General features: G+C 45.4%; 1 protein-coding gene across 7 annotated transcripts in view; it reads right to left on the bottom strand.

Annotated features, from left to right (window-relative positions):
- Nucleotides 1-3,271: 3,271 nt before the first annotated feature.
- Nucleotides 3,272-21,044, bottom strand: part of P4ha2 (prolyl 4-hydroxylase subunit alpha 2) — a 32,367-nt gene continuing 14,594 nt past the window's right edge. For 6 of the 7 annotated variants that reach the window (XM_013363103.4, XM_013363102.4, XM_021733595.3 and 3 more), the window contains 10 exons: nt 18,503-18,742; nt 17,179-17,372; nt 16,206-16,382; nt 12,775-12,845; nt 12,453-12,552; nt 8,387-8,440; nt 7,802-7,867; nt 5,785-5,853; nt 5,336-5,432; nt 3,272-3,751 (listed from right to left, as the gene is read on the bottom strand). In XM_013363103.4, the coding sequence (XP_013218557.1) occupies nt 3,681-3,751; nt 5,336-5,432; nt 5,785-5,853; nt 7,802-7,867; nt 8,387-8,440; nt 12,453-12,552; nt 12,775-12,845; nt 16,206-16,382; nt 17,179-17,372; nt 18,503-18,742 (1,139 nt within the window). In that variant the 3' untranslated portion in view covers nt 3,272-3,680. Of the gene's footprint in view, nt 3,752-5,335; nt 5,433-5,784; nt 5,854-7,801; nt 7,868-7,916; nt 7,977-8,386; nt 8,441-12,452; nt 12,553-12,774; nt 12,846-16,205; nt 16,383-17,178; nt 17,373-18,502; nt 18,743-21,044 lie in introns of all 7 variants that reach the window. The other variant, XM_013363104.4, reaches the window with a different exon arrangement.

Raw genomic sequence — 21,044 nt, 5'->3', positions numbered from 1 at the left:
AAAAAGGATATTTAAGAACTTCATAGGTTTAGCAGAAGAGATAAATAAATTGCAATATAGATCAAAAGAAAATATCTAGTCTGAAGAGCAAGGAGGAAAAGGGCTGTGAGACACAAGAGAGAATAGGATATATATAAAATACTGAAAAGTTTTTAACATCCAGATTTTGGAGTCTCATAAAGAGAGGGAGAAATGGGACAGAAATATTACCTGAAGATATAACATCTGAGAAATTTCCAAAACTCACCAAAGACATCTACCCACAAATTCAATCAGCTCTGTAAATGCCAAAAAGGTAAATAACAAAAGAATACCACACTAGGTACATATAGAAGACCTACTGAAAACCAAAATAAAGAGAAAAAAATCTTAAAAGTAGCTAGCAAAGAAGAAATGGAGGAGAAATTACTTTCAAAAGAGCAATAAGATAAGGCAGCAGACTTTTTAACAGAAATGGTACAATATAGAAAATACTGAAATTATATCTTTTAAGTCCTAAAGAAAAAGTTCTAGATGCATTTCAAAGAAGAGTTTATAAGCTACATAAGAACTATAAACTTATTTGAAAATATAGCAGATATAAAACACAGCATAGATATTTAAGACAGGTTAAGACATAAAAAGTATAGCATGAATGGTCTAACTTACATTTAATCAGAGTTACAGAAGGAACACAGACTACATTGAAAGAGACAATGGTTAATAATTTTCCAAAGTTGACCAAAGACATCATTGTACAGATCCAACAAGTTCCCCAAAAAAACTCAAAACAAGAAGAAAAAAAAACAAAATAAAATTTTAAAAAACCTGTCTTGAGCACCAGTCATTTTCTGTTATTTCTCTCCAAGCTCTATTCTCTCTTGTTACACTGGAGCTGGAACTCTGTAAACTACATTTCCCAGATGCATTTGCCAGTTGGTTCCCTTTTAAGTTCTGCCCTTAGAAGCCACTAGAAGGAGATTAGATGGGAGTTGCCCTAGACCCAGTGCTTTTTTTTTTTTATGAGAAAAAAACAAGATTTAGGGATTACTTATTACTGTAGCATAAGCCTATCTGATGCTAACAAAATACAAACAAAAAAATGTTAAGTAGACTTACACTTCATACTACAGATGAAAATGAAACTAAAAGACAAGGACTCTATAACTTTGAGAAATTAGGAAATATATGCATGATCTTGGGGTGTAGAAGAATATTTTAAGACATAAAAAGAAAAAAAAACCCTCCTAAAAAGCATAAATCAAAAAGGAAAAGCTTGATTAATTTGGCATAAAATCAAGAGTTTCTGTTTATCAAAAGACAGAGCTAAAAGAGTAAAAAGACAAACCACAAAACAAGATATTGGGAAAAGATAATGAACAAAGTGCTTATACGCATAATATATTAAAAATTTCTATGAGGCAAAAAGAAAAAGACTTAAAATGACTGATAAATATGTGAAAGGTGCTCATTATTAATAATCATGTGAAAATAGATGATGGCATACATGTCCTGGCTCAAGCAGTGCCACTGTAGAACAAAATACCACACACTGGTCTCACAATTCTAGAAGCTGGTAAGTTCAAGATGGAGATATGGGCTAATTTCTGTCTGGTGAGAGCCTGTCTCATGGTTCATAGTAAGCCATCTTCTTCCTGTGTCTTCACATGGCAGAAAGGGGGAGAGAGAGCTCTCTGGGGTCTCATTTATAAGACCACCATCCAGGAGGGCTCTATCCTCCAGATGTAATTTCTTCCCTAAGGCTGCAACTCCTAACATCATCCCACCTCGGGTTAGGTTTTCCACATAGGAATTTGGATAATGGGGGGAGGCCAACATTCAGTCCACACCACACTAGCTAAAATGCAAACACATTTGTCATGACAATACCAGATATTGGAATATGAGGGGTAGCAAGAACTTTAATCACTTCTGGTGAGAATGCATAAAACCACTTTGGAACATATTTTATGGTAAAGTTGAAGACACACCTACTAAAAGTCCACATTTCTACTCCTAGCTGTATGTTCTAAAAAAAAATGTGTTTATGCATAATAGAAATCATATATAAAAATGCTTATCACAGCATTATTCCTAGTATACAAAGACTGAAACAAACTCAAATGCATCAACAGTAATTGACTATACTATGGTATAGTCTTACAATATACAACAAAACTGAATGAACTATGAAAATTAAATTACCTCACAATACAGTTGAATCTTAAAACAATGTCAAATAAAAGAAGCCAAACACTCCAAAGTATATAGTCTGATTCCACTAATAAAAATCTCAAAATCAGTGAAAATTAAATAGCTACATATTCAGAGATTTAGGCAAAGGCAGTAAAACTACAAAGATAAGCAAGGAACAGTTAACTACGGTAAGTCTCTAGAGGATGTTACCACCAAGGTGCCAGATGTAGAAAAAGAGATGGGATCTGGGAGGGGCTACCAAAGGTACTGATAGAAAAGTTCCTGTCTCCAGCTGGGGGTTGGTGACACAAGTGCTCTGCTCCCCTTCACATTCTAAAGGATACATCCCTACACCATGAACAATTCTCTATGTACATCTTAAATTTTTCAAAATTTAAAAATAATAAATTTCACATAAAGACAGCATCACAATCCTGAACATACATGTTCTCTCCATTATCTGTGAGACAAGGAGAAACCATTTACCTTGACTTGCCAGAAAAGGACATTTAAGTTATCACAAGTGTTTAAACCCAGTCTAGAACCTGTTATGGTTCAGATATGAAGTGTCCCCTAAAAGCTCATGTGGGAGACAATGCAAGAAGGTTTGGAGGTGAAATGATTGGGTTATGAGAGCCTTAACCTAAATAGTGCATTACTCCCCTGAAGTGGACTAACCGGGCAGTAACTGTAGGCAGGTAGGATGTGGCTGGAGGAGATAGGTTATTAGGGGCGTACCTTTGGGGTTTATATTTTGTTCCTGGTGCACAGAGTGCTCTCTGCTTCCTGATTGCCATGTCCTGATCTGCTTTCCTCCTCCACATCCTTCCACCATAATATTCTACCTCCCCTTAGGCCAAGAGCAATGGATTCAGGCACTGTGAATACCAAATAAATGCTCTTTATCCTCTAAAATTGTTCTTGTCAGGTCATTTGGTCACAGCGACAAAATGAAACAGAACCCAAAGCTAGGGTTTTGCTGCTGAAACATTCATCACCCAGACTCGGCCTGCACCAAGGCAACACATACAAAATGGGGAATATGGTAAAAGCTCCCAGGTCTTAAAAGAATATTCCAAATAAGGCTCTTTAAGGCTTCTGGCAGGGATATTTTATTTATTTATTTTTATTTTTTGGTTAAAATCACAACTGATAAAAATACCATAAAAATAAACATGTAAACAAGGTATCAGAACTTTGGTTCAATGAAACATCTCACATCTAAAACATCTGAGGTACAAAGGCACCTTGCTAGGTGCTAGACAGCCTGGCTCTGCTGCAGCTGCTCCAATGCTATCTTTGGGGCCAGAGAGGGCACAGGCTGAATGCAGAGGCTGGGACTGAGGTCACACAGGACCCAGCCCAGTATTCTCTCCACTCCAAACAAACATTGACTCTTCCAAAGACCCGCCTGATAGGAGTTGGAACATACAAAGGGATCTGTCATGCTGAGCTGGAAGATGACTTGGGCTGTGGGGCCAGAAGGAGAAGGGCAGAGAAGGACGTCAGTCAACTTCTGTTGTTCCACAAGGCCTCAAGAACTCCTGTCCTCGTTCATGGAACCACTTATTGGAGACTGTGAACAGAAAGCAAGTATGTTACAATCCCATTGGTCAGTTCAGTAGCCAAAATTAATATCTAACCCCTGCACTGTGCTCTGAGAAACAGACTTGAGTAAGACGTGGTCTCGGGCCTCAAGTTGTTCATGGGCTACTAAGGAAGATACATGAGTAAACAGGTAACTGTACAAAATTCTGCCAGTGACATGATACCTGTGTGGAGGTTGTCATGGGAACAGAGTCAAAGAGCATGTGACCAGTAAGGGAAGAGGAGACCTCAGGGCTAGAATATGAAGCTAAACGTAACACCAAGGTTGGGTGCAGAAAGTGGGAGCAGGAGGAGAAAGTCATGAAGGCAGGGATCACTCTGTCTTGCGTCAAAGACCTCAAACAGCCTGATGTTACTAGAAACTAGAAGGTAGAAGCTGAGAGGTTGGGGAGGAGGAAGCCTGTCTGCACTGCAGAGGACCTGGCTATCAGATGCCTCATGCCCTGTGGACGTCTGTGTGCTGTGGCACCAGAGCAGCAGAGCTAGAACAGCATTGTCACCTAATGCTGCCTCAAATGCACACAAACCACAATTCTGTTCCTCAAATATAAGCTCTCTCGTGACAAAGAAAAAATTATTTTAGTGTACCACTGAAGTCATCGAGTTTTTTTTTTTAATTTATAGTTGTAAGTAGACAGCATGCCTTTATTTATTTTTATGAGGTGCTGAGGATCGAACTCAGTACCTCACATGTGCAAGGCAAGCGCTCTGCTCTGCCCCTGAGCTACAGATCCAGCCCATCATAGAGATTTTTAAATAAAATTTAACTTAAAAGAAAGCAGTACATGTACTTAATTGAACAAACTGTCTATAAGGCTTATCGTGAAAATAGCATATATAGTTAAATCATGAATTTTAATTAAAAATATACAGTGTTTACATCATTATGTATGTCACTTTAATGCTACATTTGAGACATTTAGTAGATTACAGTTAAAGTTTCTTTCTTGTACATCTTTTTCTTCCTGAAGTCAGCAACTACTTCATTTTCTTTTTCTTACTTTTTTTTAAGCTATTACTATTTACCCCCCCCCCAACTATTTACCCCCCCAAACTCGTGTGACCACCTTTGGACAGCTGTTTCCAGAATAAGGGTCAAATTCAGTGTCTAGAGTTTGGTCCCAGCCTCTAGCCTTGTCTCTTGTCTCCTTTTCCTCAAGTGACAAGGACAGCAGCCCCCATACCTATGATGCTGGATGAAGCCTGTGCCTCACCTGCCTGATAGGAGGAAGGGTTTTCTCTTCTCTGTTTCCAGCTCTCTCCTCTGCTCCCTCAGAGCCCTGGCCAGAGCCTGCTCCTCTGGAGAGCTGCCTTGGACTTACAGTGCTTGTAGTTCTCTGGGCATCTGAGAGTGTTCTCAACCAGCTGTCTCAGTACTTAACCAAGTGGACTGCTACCAGACTGAATGGTACTACCGCTTAGCAAAACAAACCCCTCAGAAGGGAGACAGTCTTGGCTATGTCTCAGCAGTTGTGTCCCAGTTGAGCCTAAGGCCCACCATCAAAGCTCTGGCTGAGAACACCACAGCCAAGAGCACCCTCAAGCCACTCACCCCACTTGCAGCCCACGAGCACGGGGCAGGCTGCATGTCTCGTTCGGTAGTCACCTTCTCCGCTCCTCAGAAGGTTGTACCAAAATACAGCTGTGCCCTGGAAAGAGATGTCCTATCAGAACATATCCTTAGAGACTGGACTCAGAGACCTGACCCCAAGCACCCTAGAACCCCTGTCCTGAGCAAAAACACCTTCAATTCTCCTGTGTACAGAGGAACGGGGTTCTGGGACTCCAAAGATGCCTACCCTTCATGGTGGGTGGATGTTTACAAACCCATCTGACTTCCCTCCCTATTCCTTCTCCCCAGTTAGAAGCTGGGACCACAGGTCCAAAGTACAAGAAGGAAGGGGCTAAGGCACATCACAGTGATGGTCAAGTAGGCCTGGCAATGGGACTTGGGGACACAGTCAGATCTAAAACCTCTGACCCACAAGAATCAGAACTTACCTTCTTAGGCCAAATTGCAGCCCCCAGATCAGGGAAGACAGTGGCACCACCAGCTTCTACATCACTCATCTGGGAACACAAGGCATAGAGTTTGGCCTCTACCCAAGCATCTCAGAGCAAGTGAGTCACAAGAATTATGACAAAGTATACAGATCGCCCTCCTGTGAGCATGAGTGGCACTGCTGGGAGGCTCTGCTCATGGCCAGCCCTTCAAACAAGACTCTTTCTCCATCTATTTACTCCCTGTGGTTCACCAGCATGGCCTCCACGCCACAATGTTCAAAAGCAGGAGACCAACATCCAGGCTAGCCCTAAATGGGAGCAATTTGAGTCTATAATCAGAACATTCCTCCTTGAATCCCCACCCAGCTTGGGCCCAGCAAACTGCCTGACCAGAAGTTCCCGCAGCTTCCACTAGCAGGTGAGGACCTGTATGGGCTGTTTCTCTGGCTCCTAGCTTGTTGCTCTAGTCTAATCCTTGCTGTCCCACAAAAGCAGCCCTCTAGGGGGAAGGGGGACACTGAGACTCTAGAGGCCCTGCTTTCCCCAACAGTGAGCCTCCAAACAAACTGCACACAAGATCCAGAGCAGCAAGACTGCCTTCACACCCACAGAGGGTGCCTCGACTCCTGCCAAAGCACCACTCCTTCCTCATCTGGCTCTTACTTTTTTGCCTAATAAAAATTGGAACTAAAAAATATTTCCACAGGACACAAACCAGACCGACTGAGGAACACTCAATGAACACATGCTAAATGAATAAGATGAAACCCCCCTGACTCCCCCAGTCCTGGGGATCAAACTCAGGGAAACCCCAAGGCCTGCCCGTCTCATTAGCCTCTCCTTCCAGACACACTGGCCCTCTTCTTTTTTCCAACATCTCAAGCCCCCTTGCTCTTCTGGGCTTACACACATTCTCTTCTCTGCCAGAAACACGTTCCACCAGTTAATTTCCATTCAATCTTTAAGTCTCAGCCAACCTGTTACTTCGCGAGGGAGGCTCTCTCTGAACCCCAAGCCTGGGCCGCTTCTACACAGCACTTGTTCCCATAGTAACTAAATAACCATTTCTCTTATGTTTAAAGTAAGTCTCCCATGTTAGACCTCAAGCACCACAGTGACTCTTTCTCCACCAGCTTATCCACATGTCCTTGCTCACCAGCTTATCCACAGCATAGCCCCCAGCATGCAATAACCACACAGTTCAAACTTAGAAGGAAAAAATAAACTGTCCCTTAAGTTCCTTGACAGCCTCTATGCCTCTTTAGGGCAGGCTCTTGCAGCAAGGTGGGGAGAGGGCCCCCCAGCCTGTAGGGAAACAAAGGCTGCTTTTAGCTAAGAGCACCTTGTGACCACATCCTCACTCTGCTGCCAAGGGAGGATCCCTCCAGAGCACTTATCCTAAAAGTCCAGAGTGGCAGTGGGCCCATCAAATGGGAGGCAGAATATGCTACAACACACGTGCATCTTGAGGAGATTGTGCTCAGTGAAATAAGCCCAACACACACACACACACACACACACACACACACACACACACACACACACTATTCTATGAGTTCATTTACTCGAGGTTATGTGAATCATCAAAACCAGAATAGAGGTTGACAAGGCTGTGGGAGGGGACCCGGGAATTACTGTTCAACAGGAACAGTGTTTCAGTTTTACAAGAGGAGAGGAGTTCTGGCGATGGAGAGCGGTAATGGTTACACAACGTTATGAATTTAATACCACTGAAGTACACTTAGAGATGATTAAGATGATAACTTTTATGTTCTGTGTATATTATCACAATAAAAAAGTGGGGGGGATAGGAGCCAGGGATAAAGTCATAGGGCTGGGGGCTACACAATGAGAACAGAGACCAACTTTCTCTATTCCAGCCAAGAAGGGCACTGAGGGACAAAAGGACCATTAGCCAACAGCGGGTGGCATCAGCTTTGAGGAGAATGGGATGTAAGAGAGCTTTCTGGACCCACGGTCCCCTTAGGGCCCATAAGCTGCACATCATACTCACGTAGTTTAAGAATGTGGCCACACGGTTCCCAGTCCCTAAATGCTTGAAAACATCTTGTTCATGGTTCTATAAAATTAAGTGAGAGTGGACAAGTGGGCCTGGACCCAGTACTTACATAGTTAAGAAACGTCGCTAACCTATTCCCCTCCGTTTTGAGGCCGCTGTCAAAAGGTCGCTGCAACAGACAACAACTTTCACCCAAGTTTGCAATCAACTTACCCACCACCCAAATGATTGGGGCCAAAGGGACAGGGGAAGGTAATAAGTGTGTGTTCCCCAAAACAGCCTGGAACAAAGGACAATCCAATATAGGAAATTTTGGCCAGGACAAGGAATAATTTTCACAGAGACCTACTGAGGTCCTTTGCTCTAGAATCAAAGCAAAGAGTAACAGAGTTAGGGCAGGCTCCACTGGACTCCACAGACCCTGTGGCTCCAGACTGGGCTTCACCAGTAACAAAGAGTCTCCTTTGGTGAGGCAGAAAGGGGGAGAGAGAGGGGGTGATATGGAGGCTGAAATGCTGCTAGAAGCTCCAGCCTCCTCAAATCAATTAGAGTGGGGCCCTCTGAGACCACCAGTCTTACCCTAGAGAAGTCAAAGTGCGGCTCGTACTGTCCTCCCATTCCATAATTTGCAACCTGGTGAGAAATTTTAACAGCATTGGATTTTGTGAGCAGCATAAACAGGCTCTTATCAGAGATACCACATCCCCAGGCCTCCAAACAATCATATGCCCTAAGAGCATCCCCTCTCAGGTAGAAGAAAAGCATGTCTCGCTGGCACAGGCAGAATAAGTGTTGCAAATATGTCCACAGCTGTGTCCAAGAGGATAAATGGTTTCCTGAGAAGAAGAAGATGGCTGACCTGCAGGCTGCCACTGTGGAGAAGCACCAGCCCTTCAAGAATACTCAGATGGCTCAAGAGGGAGCTCTTCTTGAGGCAGGCCCTGGTCTGAACCCAGTTTGTTTGGGAGGAAATGAGAAGATGATCCAAGAAAAAAGCCAACACCAAACTCAAAGAGGAAGTTTTTTGAGACAGAGTCTTACTGTATTGCCCAAGCTGACCTTAAACTCTTAGGCTCATGCCATCCTTCCGCCTTAGACTCCTGAGTAGCTGGAACTACAAGCACATGTCACTATACCTGACTTGAGATTTTTCTTTTTTTAACACTAGTTTTGGAGCTACTCTGAGTCTGGTATTGCTCCTGCCTCCTTTTCTAAGCAGCAGTTCTTGGTCAGGCCAAGTGGGGCACTGTACTGAGCACTTCTGCACCCAAGTGAAGCAGCAGGGCATGGTGACCAGTTACCAGGTGACCAAGAATTGGTATATAAAACCTCAGCACTCCCAGAATAAGCCTGCACCTAAACCACAGCAGCCTCTGCAACTACGGGGTGTCACTAATTGGATTAGAAATTGCAATGCCTTTGTGAATAGTATGTAGACACAATTTAACATCCAAGATCACAAAGTTACTTTAGCTTCAGTAGTTAAAATAAGAGACAAGGTTTAAAAGAAAATGCATAATTTGATATGATCCCCTTGATAAATCAAGTGGCACCACAAATCTATCTAGGAATAGCTAGTCACTGTTTTTTACTGAAACCCTAAAAACCTTTAGGGCTCAGTGACTAGTTCTCACAAAATCAGTATCTTTTGTGTATCTTTTTTGGCCATTCTAACAGTCAGAAGAGAGATGCTGCAAAACTGGCAATAGTGGAGATCTTCAGATATGGGAGGAAAAGGGAGGATGGACATTACAAGAAAAAAAATCCTCCAGTTGGAGCACAAATGATGTTTGCTAAATATGATGAAATGCAAAATCTGGGCAGTGTATCTTTCCATGTCTACAAAAATTAAAATTTTGATGTAAATAACCATGGCAGAATGAAAATACGCTGTCATTCCACTGCTTCAGCCTTCAAGATTTCTGCACCAGGATTACCTGAGATTCTGTCAAGAACATAAGGAGGCCTGTGCATCAGGTACTTGGGGCTGGAGGCACATTTATTTATTTTAGGGAGAGAAGTGCTAGAGAGAGTCTATGAGGAAATGCTATTACATATTTTCACAAATTTATCCTTTCTTGGTACCCATTCTAGACAAGACCTTAAAGAAAATTCTAGACATGCTGTGACTAGCATGCCAATGAACTCCAGAGATTTCCATCCCTGCTTGTTGTGGCGGCCGCAGAGCATGACTGCACTTTCTAACTCATCTGCTCCTTGGATGAAGTGACTAAACTTTGAGATCCCAGACAATGAAAGAAGTTGCACTGCAATAGCTAGCTCACCATTTAACAGTTTGGACAATTATATTTGATCAGTGCTAAAACCATTGTCCCTTCACTCTTTAATATGGTCCTCAAACAAGTACAGAAGTCGTGGGAGTTTCTGGGTTTGCAGCAATCAAATTCACCATCCCTGCACACTCAAGTCCCCAGATTCATTCCTTTAATAACAAGAAATTATATATCAAAACTGATCCCTATGAGAAGGTATGCATATGAACATTTTGGATTCCTTGTTGCCATAAGGTAGAGTCAGCCATTTGAAAGACATGGGTATTTATGATGCTGACCAGAGTGAAGGAAAAAATAAAATTAGGAACCACCTAGTAGGCTAAGACATCATCAAGCCAGTAGTCTTGAATCTTGGAGAATCCTGAAGGTGTAGCATCTCCTCCTCCATCAGACAGGTCCCCATCCCATTCATAAGAATGCCTTAATTGCCCTTTTGCTCCCAAAAGGTCTAGAGCAAACACATCAACTAAAGCTAAGAGTGTTGACAGGTAGCAGAAGGACCAGCTCTTTTCCAAAAGACGGTAGCATTTCCAAAGGGGCCCTGGTGCATAGGCTGTTGCTGGTGCCTAGGTATTTATCATATCACAAGCAGTACCTGTAGAGTGGGTACTCAGGAACAGGTGCTGAAATCAAGGTTCCTGTTCCCCAGACCAGGTAAGATCAAAGCTTTCACAACACCACTGGCTGTCAAATAAAATGTCATAATAGTTCCCAGAGGAAGAATGCAAACAAAATCAGTATCTCAGTCACTTGGGAACTGTGGGCTAGATCTTCCAGAAGAGCCCTGACTCTAAGGGGCCCTCCAATGAGAATTGAGATATTCAAACACCAGATGATTAAGTTAAAACACAACGAGAGGCCAGACAGATGAAGCCAAGGTTGGAGCAGAGAAGGCAGTCCATAGCGAGAGGCTGCTGTCTTCCACGGTTGAAGGTGAGACAGAGGTACAGAGAGTGCAAACAGGAAGCCAGCCAGGACAGCAATAGAGGCACAGGTCCTGTCCACTCAGCCCTGTGGTCCCTGGTACAGAATCAGCCAATCAAGCAGACTGCTGTCCTTCAGGACCAGGAGAGTGCTGAACATTGGCTCTGATGTGAAAGAAAGTAGTGGCAGAAATCTTAAAACAATAACAAAAACCTGCTCCAAGAAGACTTAAGTCAAGATAATGTCAACAGTGACGCATGTAGTGTGAAGAGCTCCTATCTTCTTGAAATGGTGGTTCTCTAGTGCATAGGAGGCAAAGTAGGCAATGTGGCAGAAGTCCCTTGTTGTGTTGCTGATCTGCAGAACTTATTTTAAAACCATACAACACTAAGTTGAGTTGAACTGAAAAATTATGAAAAAATTTTCACAAGACTGTTTTACAAATACACTGTTTATAATCTTGTGTTTTTGAAAACTCTGTTGGATTTCACACAAATCCATTATGATGACCTTTGAAACCGGTTTACTGATTGCAGATGCAGATTCCAAAAGAGGGGGGGAAATGTGAATGCTATTTTGCTTGGATATGTCCAAGTCAAGGTTGAGAGAATCCTTCCCAAATGACCTCCAATCAATATTCTAATGAAATCTATAGCTGGTCAGACCCACATGCCAGGCTGAAAGATGAAGAATGCTATCCTTAAATGCACAGACACTCTAGCCAAACAGAGATCCAGGGACTCTAGAAAGAGGCCAGTGAAACTTCTATGATAGTTTCTCAGGTCATAATTTTATAAAAGAACCCAAGAGTTCTGATGTTCGGAAGACAGAAAGCCAGTATTGACTTGAACTTGGTGCCCACAAGAACACACTGTGAAGGAGCTCCACTCAGAACCTCTGAGCATGCTGCCACCATGTATCTTCCTGATCACCTTGGAAATGAAGGCAAGAAGCCAGAATCTCAATGAGAGCACTTGGACAAAAACATTCCTCCTTCACCAGCAAACTAGTTCAGGCCTTTCATTTTTCCTAGCAACATATCACAGAACACTTTATCTTATCTCCAAGTGCAAGTGACTAGGACACAGAATCATAACTTTGGAAGATAACTCTAGGATTTGAACTTAGGTAGTGAAGAAGCTATGATTAAGGCTGCTATGACTACTACTGATCCCTCACCCCAGCATGGTACCTGAGCACACAATAGATGCTCAGCTAATATTTGTCCATATCATGTTAACTGCTGAATACAATAGATATTATGAATTCTGGTTTCCCCAGCACAAGAGCACTCCATGTTCACGGCATAGTGCAGTTATACTGTTTAGTAAGCAAGCCTTCCTAGACCCAGTGTGTGTACCTGGAAAGAGCATCTAGCCAGATATCCCCCCTTCCCAACGTCTATGGTCTCAAGGACCAGCTTGTACCTGTAATAATTCTGCAGTCTTTACTGTTAACCCTGTGATGTGCTGCATCCGACGATTTACTCGAGCTACAACAGGGTCATCATCTTCTTCTAGCCATGAACTGGGACAAAAGAAGAGAACAGGTAAAAGAAAATGGGGAAGTCAGACTTAGATGAGGTCCTGTGCTCTCTCCCAGCATCAATACAAGCACTAACGGGCAGAAGAGGGTGAGTACTATAGGTGAGTGTGGAGATGCCAAGCCCCCCTCCATTGGGTAGGTACTGGGAAGCCTGTGAGTTGGGGCTTGAACAGCACCCCCACACATACCACCACCATTGCTTACCTTTTGGAAACCCTGTAGCTGGCAACAGTGAGGACACCGGTCTTGGGATCACGAACTGTGGCTCGTGCAAGCTGGAGGTCAGGAAGACAGGGCAGACTTACCCTTTTTGGCCTTGTGTTTTTCTCAGAGAGCACTGGGACCAAATCAGCCATCCCCATTGGTAGGAGAAACAACTTTACAGGCAGTGACTCTAGCCAAGACCCCATGACCCTGTAGGCCAGGCCAGAACAGGAATCTGAGGCCACCAACTTCCCTCTCTGCTATCAGACCCTGGCCACTCCCCTGCTTGGTCACTACTCATTCCTCCTCCTCCCAGGTCTGTGCTACCTGCAGAATTATGCCAATGGATTTGGCTTTGTCCACCTCTGTGTCTTCCTAGACAGCCTCCCTCTTTGCCAGACCCATAGATCATCCTGAATAAGCACAGCTGAGCTTAGCTGCTCCCACCACATTGGGACTGTGCCATGATCCCTGAGCCTCCCCTTGTGTGCCCCTCTTGACTTGGTCAAGTTCTGTATGCTTCTGAACCTCAGTGGCCTCCTCTGCCAAGAAACCCAAGCAAACACACTCCTGATGCACCCCCTCACACTGGGCTCCCACGCTGCAAGAGGAGAGACAGACGCACAGTTTTCACTCCCTCGGGAGTCTCACAAAATCAGATGATAAAACCAGGAAAAGGATTATCAAGTTGAAATAAATAAATGACTACCTGAAGCCACCCACCCCAACCTACACACACACACCCCTCACCTACTTCATCTCCCCAGTTCCCATTAAGAGGCTTAATGCTACTGCCAGGAGGAACTACTACTCAGAGCCAGCCTCCAGGGCAAGTGTCCATGTGCTTCAGCTGTGGACTGTCCTAATGGGCTCACATAGGTGGGGCCATAGGCCCAGTTACCTCACTCCAAAGCACTTTCCCTTGAAGTAAATATGTGAAAAGTGCCTACTATGTGCTAGGTGATTGAGAAACATGGATCTCACCCTCATTTCATTCAAATTGAGTGGGGGAGAAGAAAGCAGAAAACCAGTCAAGTAATTGCAGCATGCACGGGTGAACTTCATGTTTCAGAATCAAGAATGGCTTCCTGGAGAAAGGAACCACCGAGATGAGATTGGAAGGGTAAATAAGAGTTAGCCAAGGAGGGGAGCACTCCAGGAACAGCGAAAGGGCAGTGATAGAGAGGCCCAGGGATGAAAAAACATATGGTGCTGACTGTGGATCAGAGGTTATGTGAAGGAGAGAGATGAGACTGAGTGGAGAGCAGGCACCGGATCTGAAGCAATCTTATGGCCCACGAGAGACAGGGCAGGCTTTATGCAGGGGAGCAGCCCTGGGAACACCCTGTGGGGAGCTGAGCAAGGAGGGCTGGAGTGGGAAGGAGCTGGCTAATGAGGAGGCCAGAGCAGAAGGGATGGAAAAGAGTGGACAGAGCAAAAGTCTGTCAGGGGGTGAAATCAACCCCCCGGACACTGTGTTGCTAGATGTTCTAATTAGGTGGCCAGCATACAGAATGGATGGCTTCCCTGAGCTCCTATCTGAGGGTCTTTCCTGAACTCAGTGATGCCAGTCCTTCCCTGATGACAGATGCAACCACAGCTAGACCCCATCCCAACATCGGAGCCTCACCATTGGCCTGGTGCCCACAAAGAGACTCCGGGCAACTGTGCTGTGCCCCTGGGGACAGACAGGGCTATTTTGAAAGCAGTCTGGGTATCCACAGGCAGCTGCCAGGCATTCCCGACAGGACAAGTTAAGCTCACTGGCCCAACTTCAAAGCCAGAATAGCATCTGTCCCTCATAGCCTCCGGAAAGGAGAGGTCAGCTCATGATGGCCAACACATTTGGCACTTCACATGGCTCCTGTTCAAAGGCAAATTTTCCCATTGCTCCCTCCCCTAGCGTTGCCGTGTGTGTGTGTGTGTGTGTGTGTGTGTGTGTGTGTGTGTGTGTGTGAGAGAGAGAGAGAGAGAGAGAGAGAGAGAGAGAGATACACGGAAAAGTTCTCAGTGTCTGGCACTGAGGGACACGAAAGGAATCCAGTGCCTCTCTCACCTAGAACCTAGAAAAGTAGTTTTTTTCCCTGGAGAACTTTGGAGCTTCCCAGAGGGTGGGAAGAGGGGTCCTAGTAGCCATCCTCTACACATACTAGCTAGATCAGCCCTTAGCCCCATCAATGATACCAAGTGACCCTAACCCCTAGATGTCCTAGGACTTTGAACCAAAGTTGTTTCAAATAATTTCCAGGGACCAGGAGAGGACTCTCTCCAGGAGCACTGGGCTTCCTGGCCACCTTGGCTACTACAATTCTACTAGGAGCAGAGAAAAAGAAAATTCAGGTAAATCCTCCCTTCCAATCATCTGTGGTGGATGATTATAAATGGAAGCAAACTTTTATGAACTAGAAATAGAATAATAATTTTATCATGTCACACACACACATAGTTTAAAAACCAACAGCCTACTGCACACTTAGCTGCAAAACACCAGAGGAATTTCCAAGAAATTCAGAAAGAGGCAGGATGACTATTGTAATAATGCTTCAGAAGTTCTAGGCAATTCAATTAGACACAAAAGCAAAGAAAATATAAGTATTAGGAAGGAGATAGCAAAATTTTTCTTATTTGCAGGTGATATGACATGTACCCAAGAAAATCAGTTAAAAATCAAAAAGGGAATAAGTGAGTTCAACCACCACCCATGACCTCACAGGTTAACTTCTTCAAGGGTGAAATAAAGCCAGAGTCACAGTTTACTAAATACACATAATAGTTAATATATGTTAAGCATTTAGGAACAGATCCTGTCACCTTAAGAACTCAGTAACAATTAGCTAGTATTATAAGATACATTTTTTAAATCAAGTTTAATACATAATAACAAAACCAGCTAAAATATAGAAGAAGCAAAGTTACAGGAACAAAAAAGCCATCTATGAATAAACTTATCAAAAAATATAAAAGATATGAATAAATGGAAAGACCCAGCATGTCCCTGGAATGCTCTGGGATAAGAAAACCCAATATTGTACAGATGTACAATCTCCTCCAAGTCAATTACCTCTTTGCAGTCCCAGTCAGGAGTGCCAAAGGACTCACCTTCCCAGTGCCTTATGGAATATTTTCTAAAAAAACTGACCTCCACGTCAGTCCCCCAACCAGGGCCTCTCTCTATGAGCCTGCCCTGCTCCCAGAATGACCTCCTACTGTAGTACTTGGTGGTCCACATTGATTCCCTCATCTTTCTTTCCCACTAGTCCATGAACCCACAGGTCAGGCTGAGTCTGCGGCATCTTAGTAACCCCACAGTGGACTCATGCTAGATACTGATAAGGTCTTGACTAGGTAAACAAACTGCCCCATGATGTTAGAGATGAAAGAGAAGCTGTCCCCTTTAGCACCCCTACGAGGACCAATAGAGAGACACCTACTTTGGGTTTTGCAATCTCCTTGATCCTCTCGATTTCCTCGTCAGACATGACATCGTAGTACCTGACGATGTGCGGGCTATCCCACTCGTCCTCCTCTTTGAAGGGGGCGATGAGCAGCTGTGGCACCCTGTTGCCATGGTGGTACCTACAGAAAAGCCTCTTCTGTCTCCGGGGTGTCTGGGAAGCACAAAATAACAGACCCTAAGCTGAGAGATCCCTTAACCTCAGTCCCAACTCAGCTGTCTGCAGACGCTGTCTCACACCCATGACCAGCTGCTGCTCCCTGCCTCCCTGCCACAGAAGAAATGAAACACCTCTCAGGGTGACTGGCATGAAGTGACAAACCACAAACCATGCAGCTTTTCGTCTCTCTCAAGATCACTTCATGCCCATGAGTCCTGTGGCAGAAGGTAATTCCTGACCCTTTCTCAGAGATTCAAAGAGGTCTGGAGGGTGGGTCTGAAGCCTTTCCAGGGGAGGAGTCAGTGGGAGCCAAGTGGACGGGCATGGAAAAGGCAAGAGCCTGCCTCACACCTGAACCTCTGCGAGGAAGCACTGGAAGCTCAGGGCTCCCCAAACCAGTGGTACCGATACCAAGCTCCAGCAATTGCTATGTCTTTACCACAGAGACTTACTCTCCACTACACTGGGACTTCCCTTGGGACCTGAAGCACATCCTTACCCATGTTTTCTTCATAACAGTGAGATGAGCAAAGGCTGGGCACACTGGGGTACAGAGAGGAGTACAGTAATAACTGAGGGGATGGAAATTCTACTTGGGGCATCAGGGAAATTCTCCAGCCCTACACCTCAGAGAACACCCACACATCAGCCTCAGCAGACGCTACCAAGAACTGGGGGAGATGCTAAAAAAAAAGTATCTACACATAGTGGAACATCCTCCTAGGCCTGCCTGCCCACCTCGGACATCCAGGTCTACAGTCTGGGCACTGTGCCCTCTCCCACAACTCACCAGTTTGACACCCTCCCCACGACAGAGGCTCTCATACACGTCCCTCTCAGGCAGGTAGTCCACTGGCCTCTCGTAGAGGCCTCCCTGGGTTTCTAGCACCGCTTCTGTCTGATTTAACGACTGTTTTTCCCTTTCTTCCTCCAACAACCGCTCAAAGTACCGCAGATTCCCTCCGGCTCGCTCATGACTTGGGTCTAGAAAAAGCAAAGAACAAGAAGGAAAAGGAAACCACAAACATCTGTTAGGTTTTTTAGATAAATTATTCAGTAAGCGGTTTCTCTCCCAGCAGCCCCCTTGCAGGTTTTGCCTTCCACAGCACCTATCCAGGTGTGTGGGTGAGAGTCAAAGAGTCAACAGAGGACTCCCCAACCCGGTCAGAGCTGAGAGAGCAGCACCATCAAAGGAGGGGAACCCTAGCCAGCCACGGAGGAGACTGCCTCTCCAGGCCTCCTTGCAGGTCCCAAGGTCCCCAGTCCAGAGAAGCAGTCCTGATCCTGCCTCCTCCTCTTGACAGCCATATCTCCATTTACAGCCATTCCCCAGACTGCGGGCACTGCTGGAGACTATGCTGTGCCCTGGCCACAGCTAGAAGCAAGCTGTAACACCAGCAAAAAGAACAGCCACAGCATTAAAAGAAACAGGCATGGCAGGATTTCTGTGACACTCCTCAGGTAAGGAAACTGAGGCTCAAAGATATTGAGTGACTTGGGTTGAGATTCTATAGAACAAGAATCCAGGAGCCCCAGCTCCTTGTCCAAGGCCCTTACTGACTCACCTGAAAGAATCTACAAAGATCTTTTCCCACATAGGTCATATGCTAGCTGACATCCAACTCAGGGCCCCACGGAAAGCAGTGGCATAAAGAAGGCTTTGCCAGTCTCTGAAACTCCAGATGACAATGTTGCCATGTAAGAGGTGCCACAGATGGGTTGTGAAGGCACCAGTGCTATGGCAAGCCCTACCGTGAGACCTGAGACCTCCAACTAGTTGGTACCACAGTGAACCTGATGGACAGCCTGCATTGAAAGCTACTCCTGACACAGTGGCGATTCCACCCTGCCAAGTGTCAAATGTACCACAGCACTGGGTCCTTAGTTAGAAAGGGAGCATGCAGGGCCACAGGTATCACAGGCACCCCAGACCTGAGTACACCCATCAGCAATGGGCAAGGGCTAATGGGTAAGGAGCTAGCTGGCAGTTGGAATATGCCATCAGTCACTGGCCAGGTGACAGGTCAAACTGACTCAATCCCCCAAAGAAGTGTCAAGTGGTATGTCCCCTGCCAGCTCCCCATCTCCATCTCACCTTCCCTGAATCTCCTTACCAAGGGAGAGCAGGCGGCGGGTGAGCTCCACAGCACGGTGCAGGTCACCCAACTGGAAAACGGCATAGCTCAGGTAGTCCAGTGCCTGGGCCTTGGTCACGGTCCCCTCCTCCCCAGCATCAAGTTGCTTTAGCACCTGCTCCATCCACAGCACCGTGTGGTAATAGTCCCCTTCATTGTAGGCTGAGCGGCCCATCCCGAAGCAGTCATCCACGCTCAGCACGGCCTGGTACTTGGTTCCTACAGCAGGAGAGTCCAATAGTCAGCCTCCAAAAAAAGAAACACTGGGTTATGGAGGGAGGTTCCCACCAGAGCCTTAGACCATAAACCCCAACATGCCACTGATACAGTAAGCACAGACAGGTAGGCTCTGCCCTGGGTTTACAGCCAATCTCCCAGCCTTAGACTCCCCTTCTCCCAAGGGGGAGGAGCTGTGTTATGGGGGACCCCAGGAAGCCCACCAAGAAGTAGTGTGGAAGGTGCGAAGATCCTGTGGGCCACACAGAAGACATCTGGGGGACAGAAAAATCAGCTGAAGAAACAAATGTAGGTGGCAGCCAAAGCACACATGAGGATAATCACGTGTAAAAAATGTCTGAGGGAAAAGTGGAGAAGGTGGCCAGAGCCCTGGGGAGCACCCACTCAGAAAGGACAGAGGATACAGAACATCAACAAGCCACTAAGACGTAGGAAAAACTGAGGGAGTGGGAGCAGCGTGACAGACACCGAGGGAGGCTGAGAGCCAAGGCTGCAGTACTGGCTTTGGCCATCAGGCAGCAAAGACCTTGGTGAGCACCACTCAGCAGGCCTTGTGACTTCAGGTCATGTGCTGTGAGCTGAGCACTAGAAAGTGACCACGAAGACAGTTTCAAGCCAAGAGCAGTGGCTATAGGGAAATGAAAGGTTTAGGGCAGACTCAAGATGGAAAAAATCTATGTGTTCCTCTAAGAATAACAAGAAAGCAGATCCCATGAGAACAAGGAGGGCTGTGACCCTTACTGGAAAGCACAGGAGTCCCCCCAAAGCCCTTTTAACAGCCACGTGCACATGGTTGATATGAAAGAACTGCCTCAGAGTGGGCCCCTTCTGCCTGATATCCAAGATGGACCTCTGCCCAAAAGGAAATTCCTTCTGCAGTAGGAAGTGCCCATGTCAGAAACTGGGTGGCCTAGGAACCAACAATGTAGGACAGAAAGTTGGGGAGAGTAATCACAAGAGGGAGATGTAGATAGGCCAGGGTTTGGTTCCCTAGTGCCTCTTTCCTCTCTCCATACCTCACCACAGATTTTGGCTAGCTCTGTAGTCCCAGGAGCCTACCTAGCTTAAGTTTCAGTCTCCTATCTACATAGAGATAATTTCCACCTAAACAGAGATAATGGCATCGATTTTAAAGGACATAGGCCAAGAATTCAATGAGATGATATATGAAGATGGCTCCTGTGATCCTCAGGATGCTAATGATGGGTAGCTGTTATCAACATGTCTCACAGATACCAAGAATGTTAAGAACGGCTCTCAGGCACTCAGCATCCCTCCCAAAAGGTAACTTGAATGTCTGGTCCTTGGAGAGTGGGCCCTGCAGAGTGACAGCTGAGCTGAGTGTGGAAAGGCAATCAGACAAGGAGCAGCCCAGCTGACACGGGTAAAGGTATTCCTGCAGAGGGAGTGGGAGGAACCAAGGAGCTGAGCAAAGGAGAAGCTGAGCACCAGGGGCAAGGAGGCCAGGGAGACAGTGGGACCTCAAAGACTCCACACAGGAGGGGTTTGGGTTTATCCCTGAAAGTTAAGCATTGTGACCAGGTTTTAGTGTGCTAAAGACAACATGGAGGATGGGATTAAAAAGTGAGCTGGACAATTGCAGGAAAATGGATGGAACTTGAGAAACTTATGTTAAATGAAATAAGCAAAACTCAGAGTCCAGAGACTAGGGCCGTATGTTTTCTTTCATATAGGGAACTTAGAGAGGAAAAAAAAAAAAAAGGGGGTGGGGGGATGGTCTCATGAAAATGGAAGGGAGATCAAGGGAAATCCTGGGGAACAATAGTGATAAATTATATTGTTATGTCATGTGCAAATGTGAATATATAATAAGTCAGCTGATATCTTAGCCAGTCATGGGGCAGTAGTGAGGGGACAAGTACAGAAGACCTTAGGGAAGTAGACTCTATGGGCCTCAGGATTCTGGCTTAGGCTGCAAGTAAGAGGAGATGCTTCTTGCTGAGGTAAGTGGTGAAGGAATTGGGTAAACAGCTCAAAGGAGGTAAGGATTTCAATTTAGGACACATGAAATTTGAGAAGTCCATGGAATATCTAAGCATAGACAGCCCACAGGCATTCGCTGACACTGGTTGGAAGCTCAAGAGGTTGTCTTGGTGGGAAACACGGATCCAGAAGTCAACCATGGATGGGAAATGCCTCAAAGGATGAAAATTGCTGGGTTCACCGGGGGAAGGCTTGTAGGAACTAAATCCTAGAGAGTAACTCCCTTCTGTCCTCACCTCCCCATTCAGGACACTCACAGGCATGTGAACTGAGTGTCCAT

Source organism: Ictidomys tridecemlineatus, chromosome 1, assembly GCF_052094955.1.
Source record: "Ictidomys tridecemlineatus isolate mIctTri1 chromosome 1, mIctTri1.hap1, whole genome shotgun sequence".
In the NCBI taxonomy this organism is placed as follows: Eukaryota; Metazoa; Chordata; class Mammalia; order Rodentia; family Sciuridae; genus Ictidomys; species Ictidomys tridecemlineatus.
This window is presented reverse-complemented; position numbering and strand designations above follow the sequence as displayed.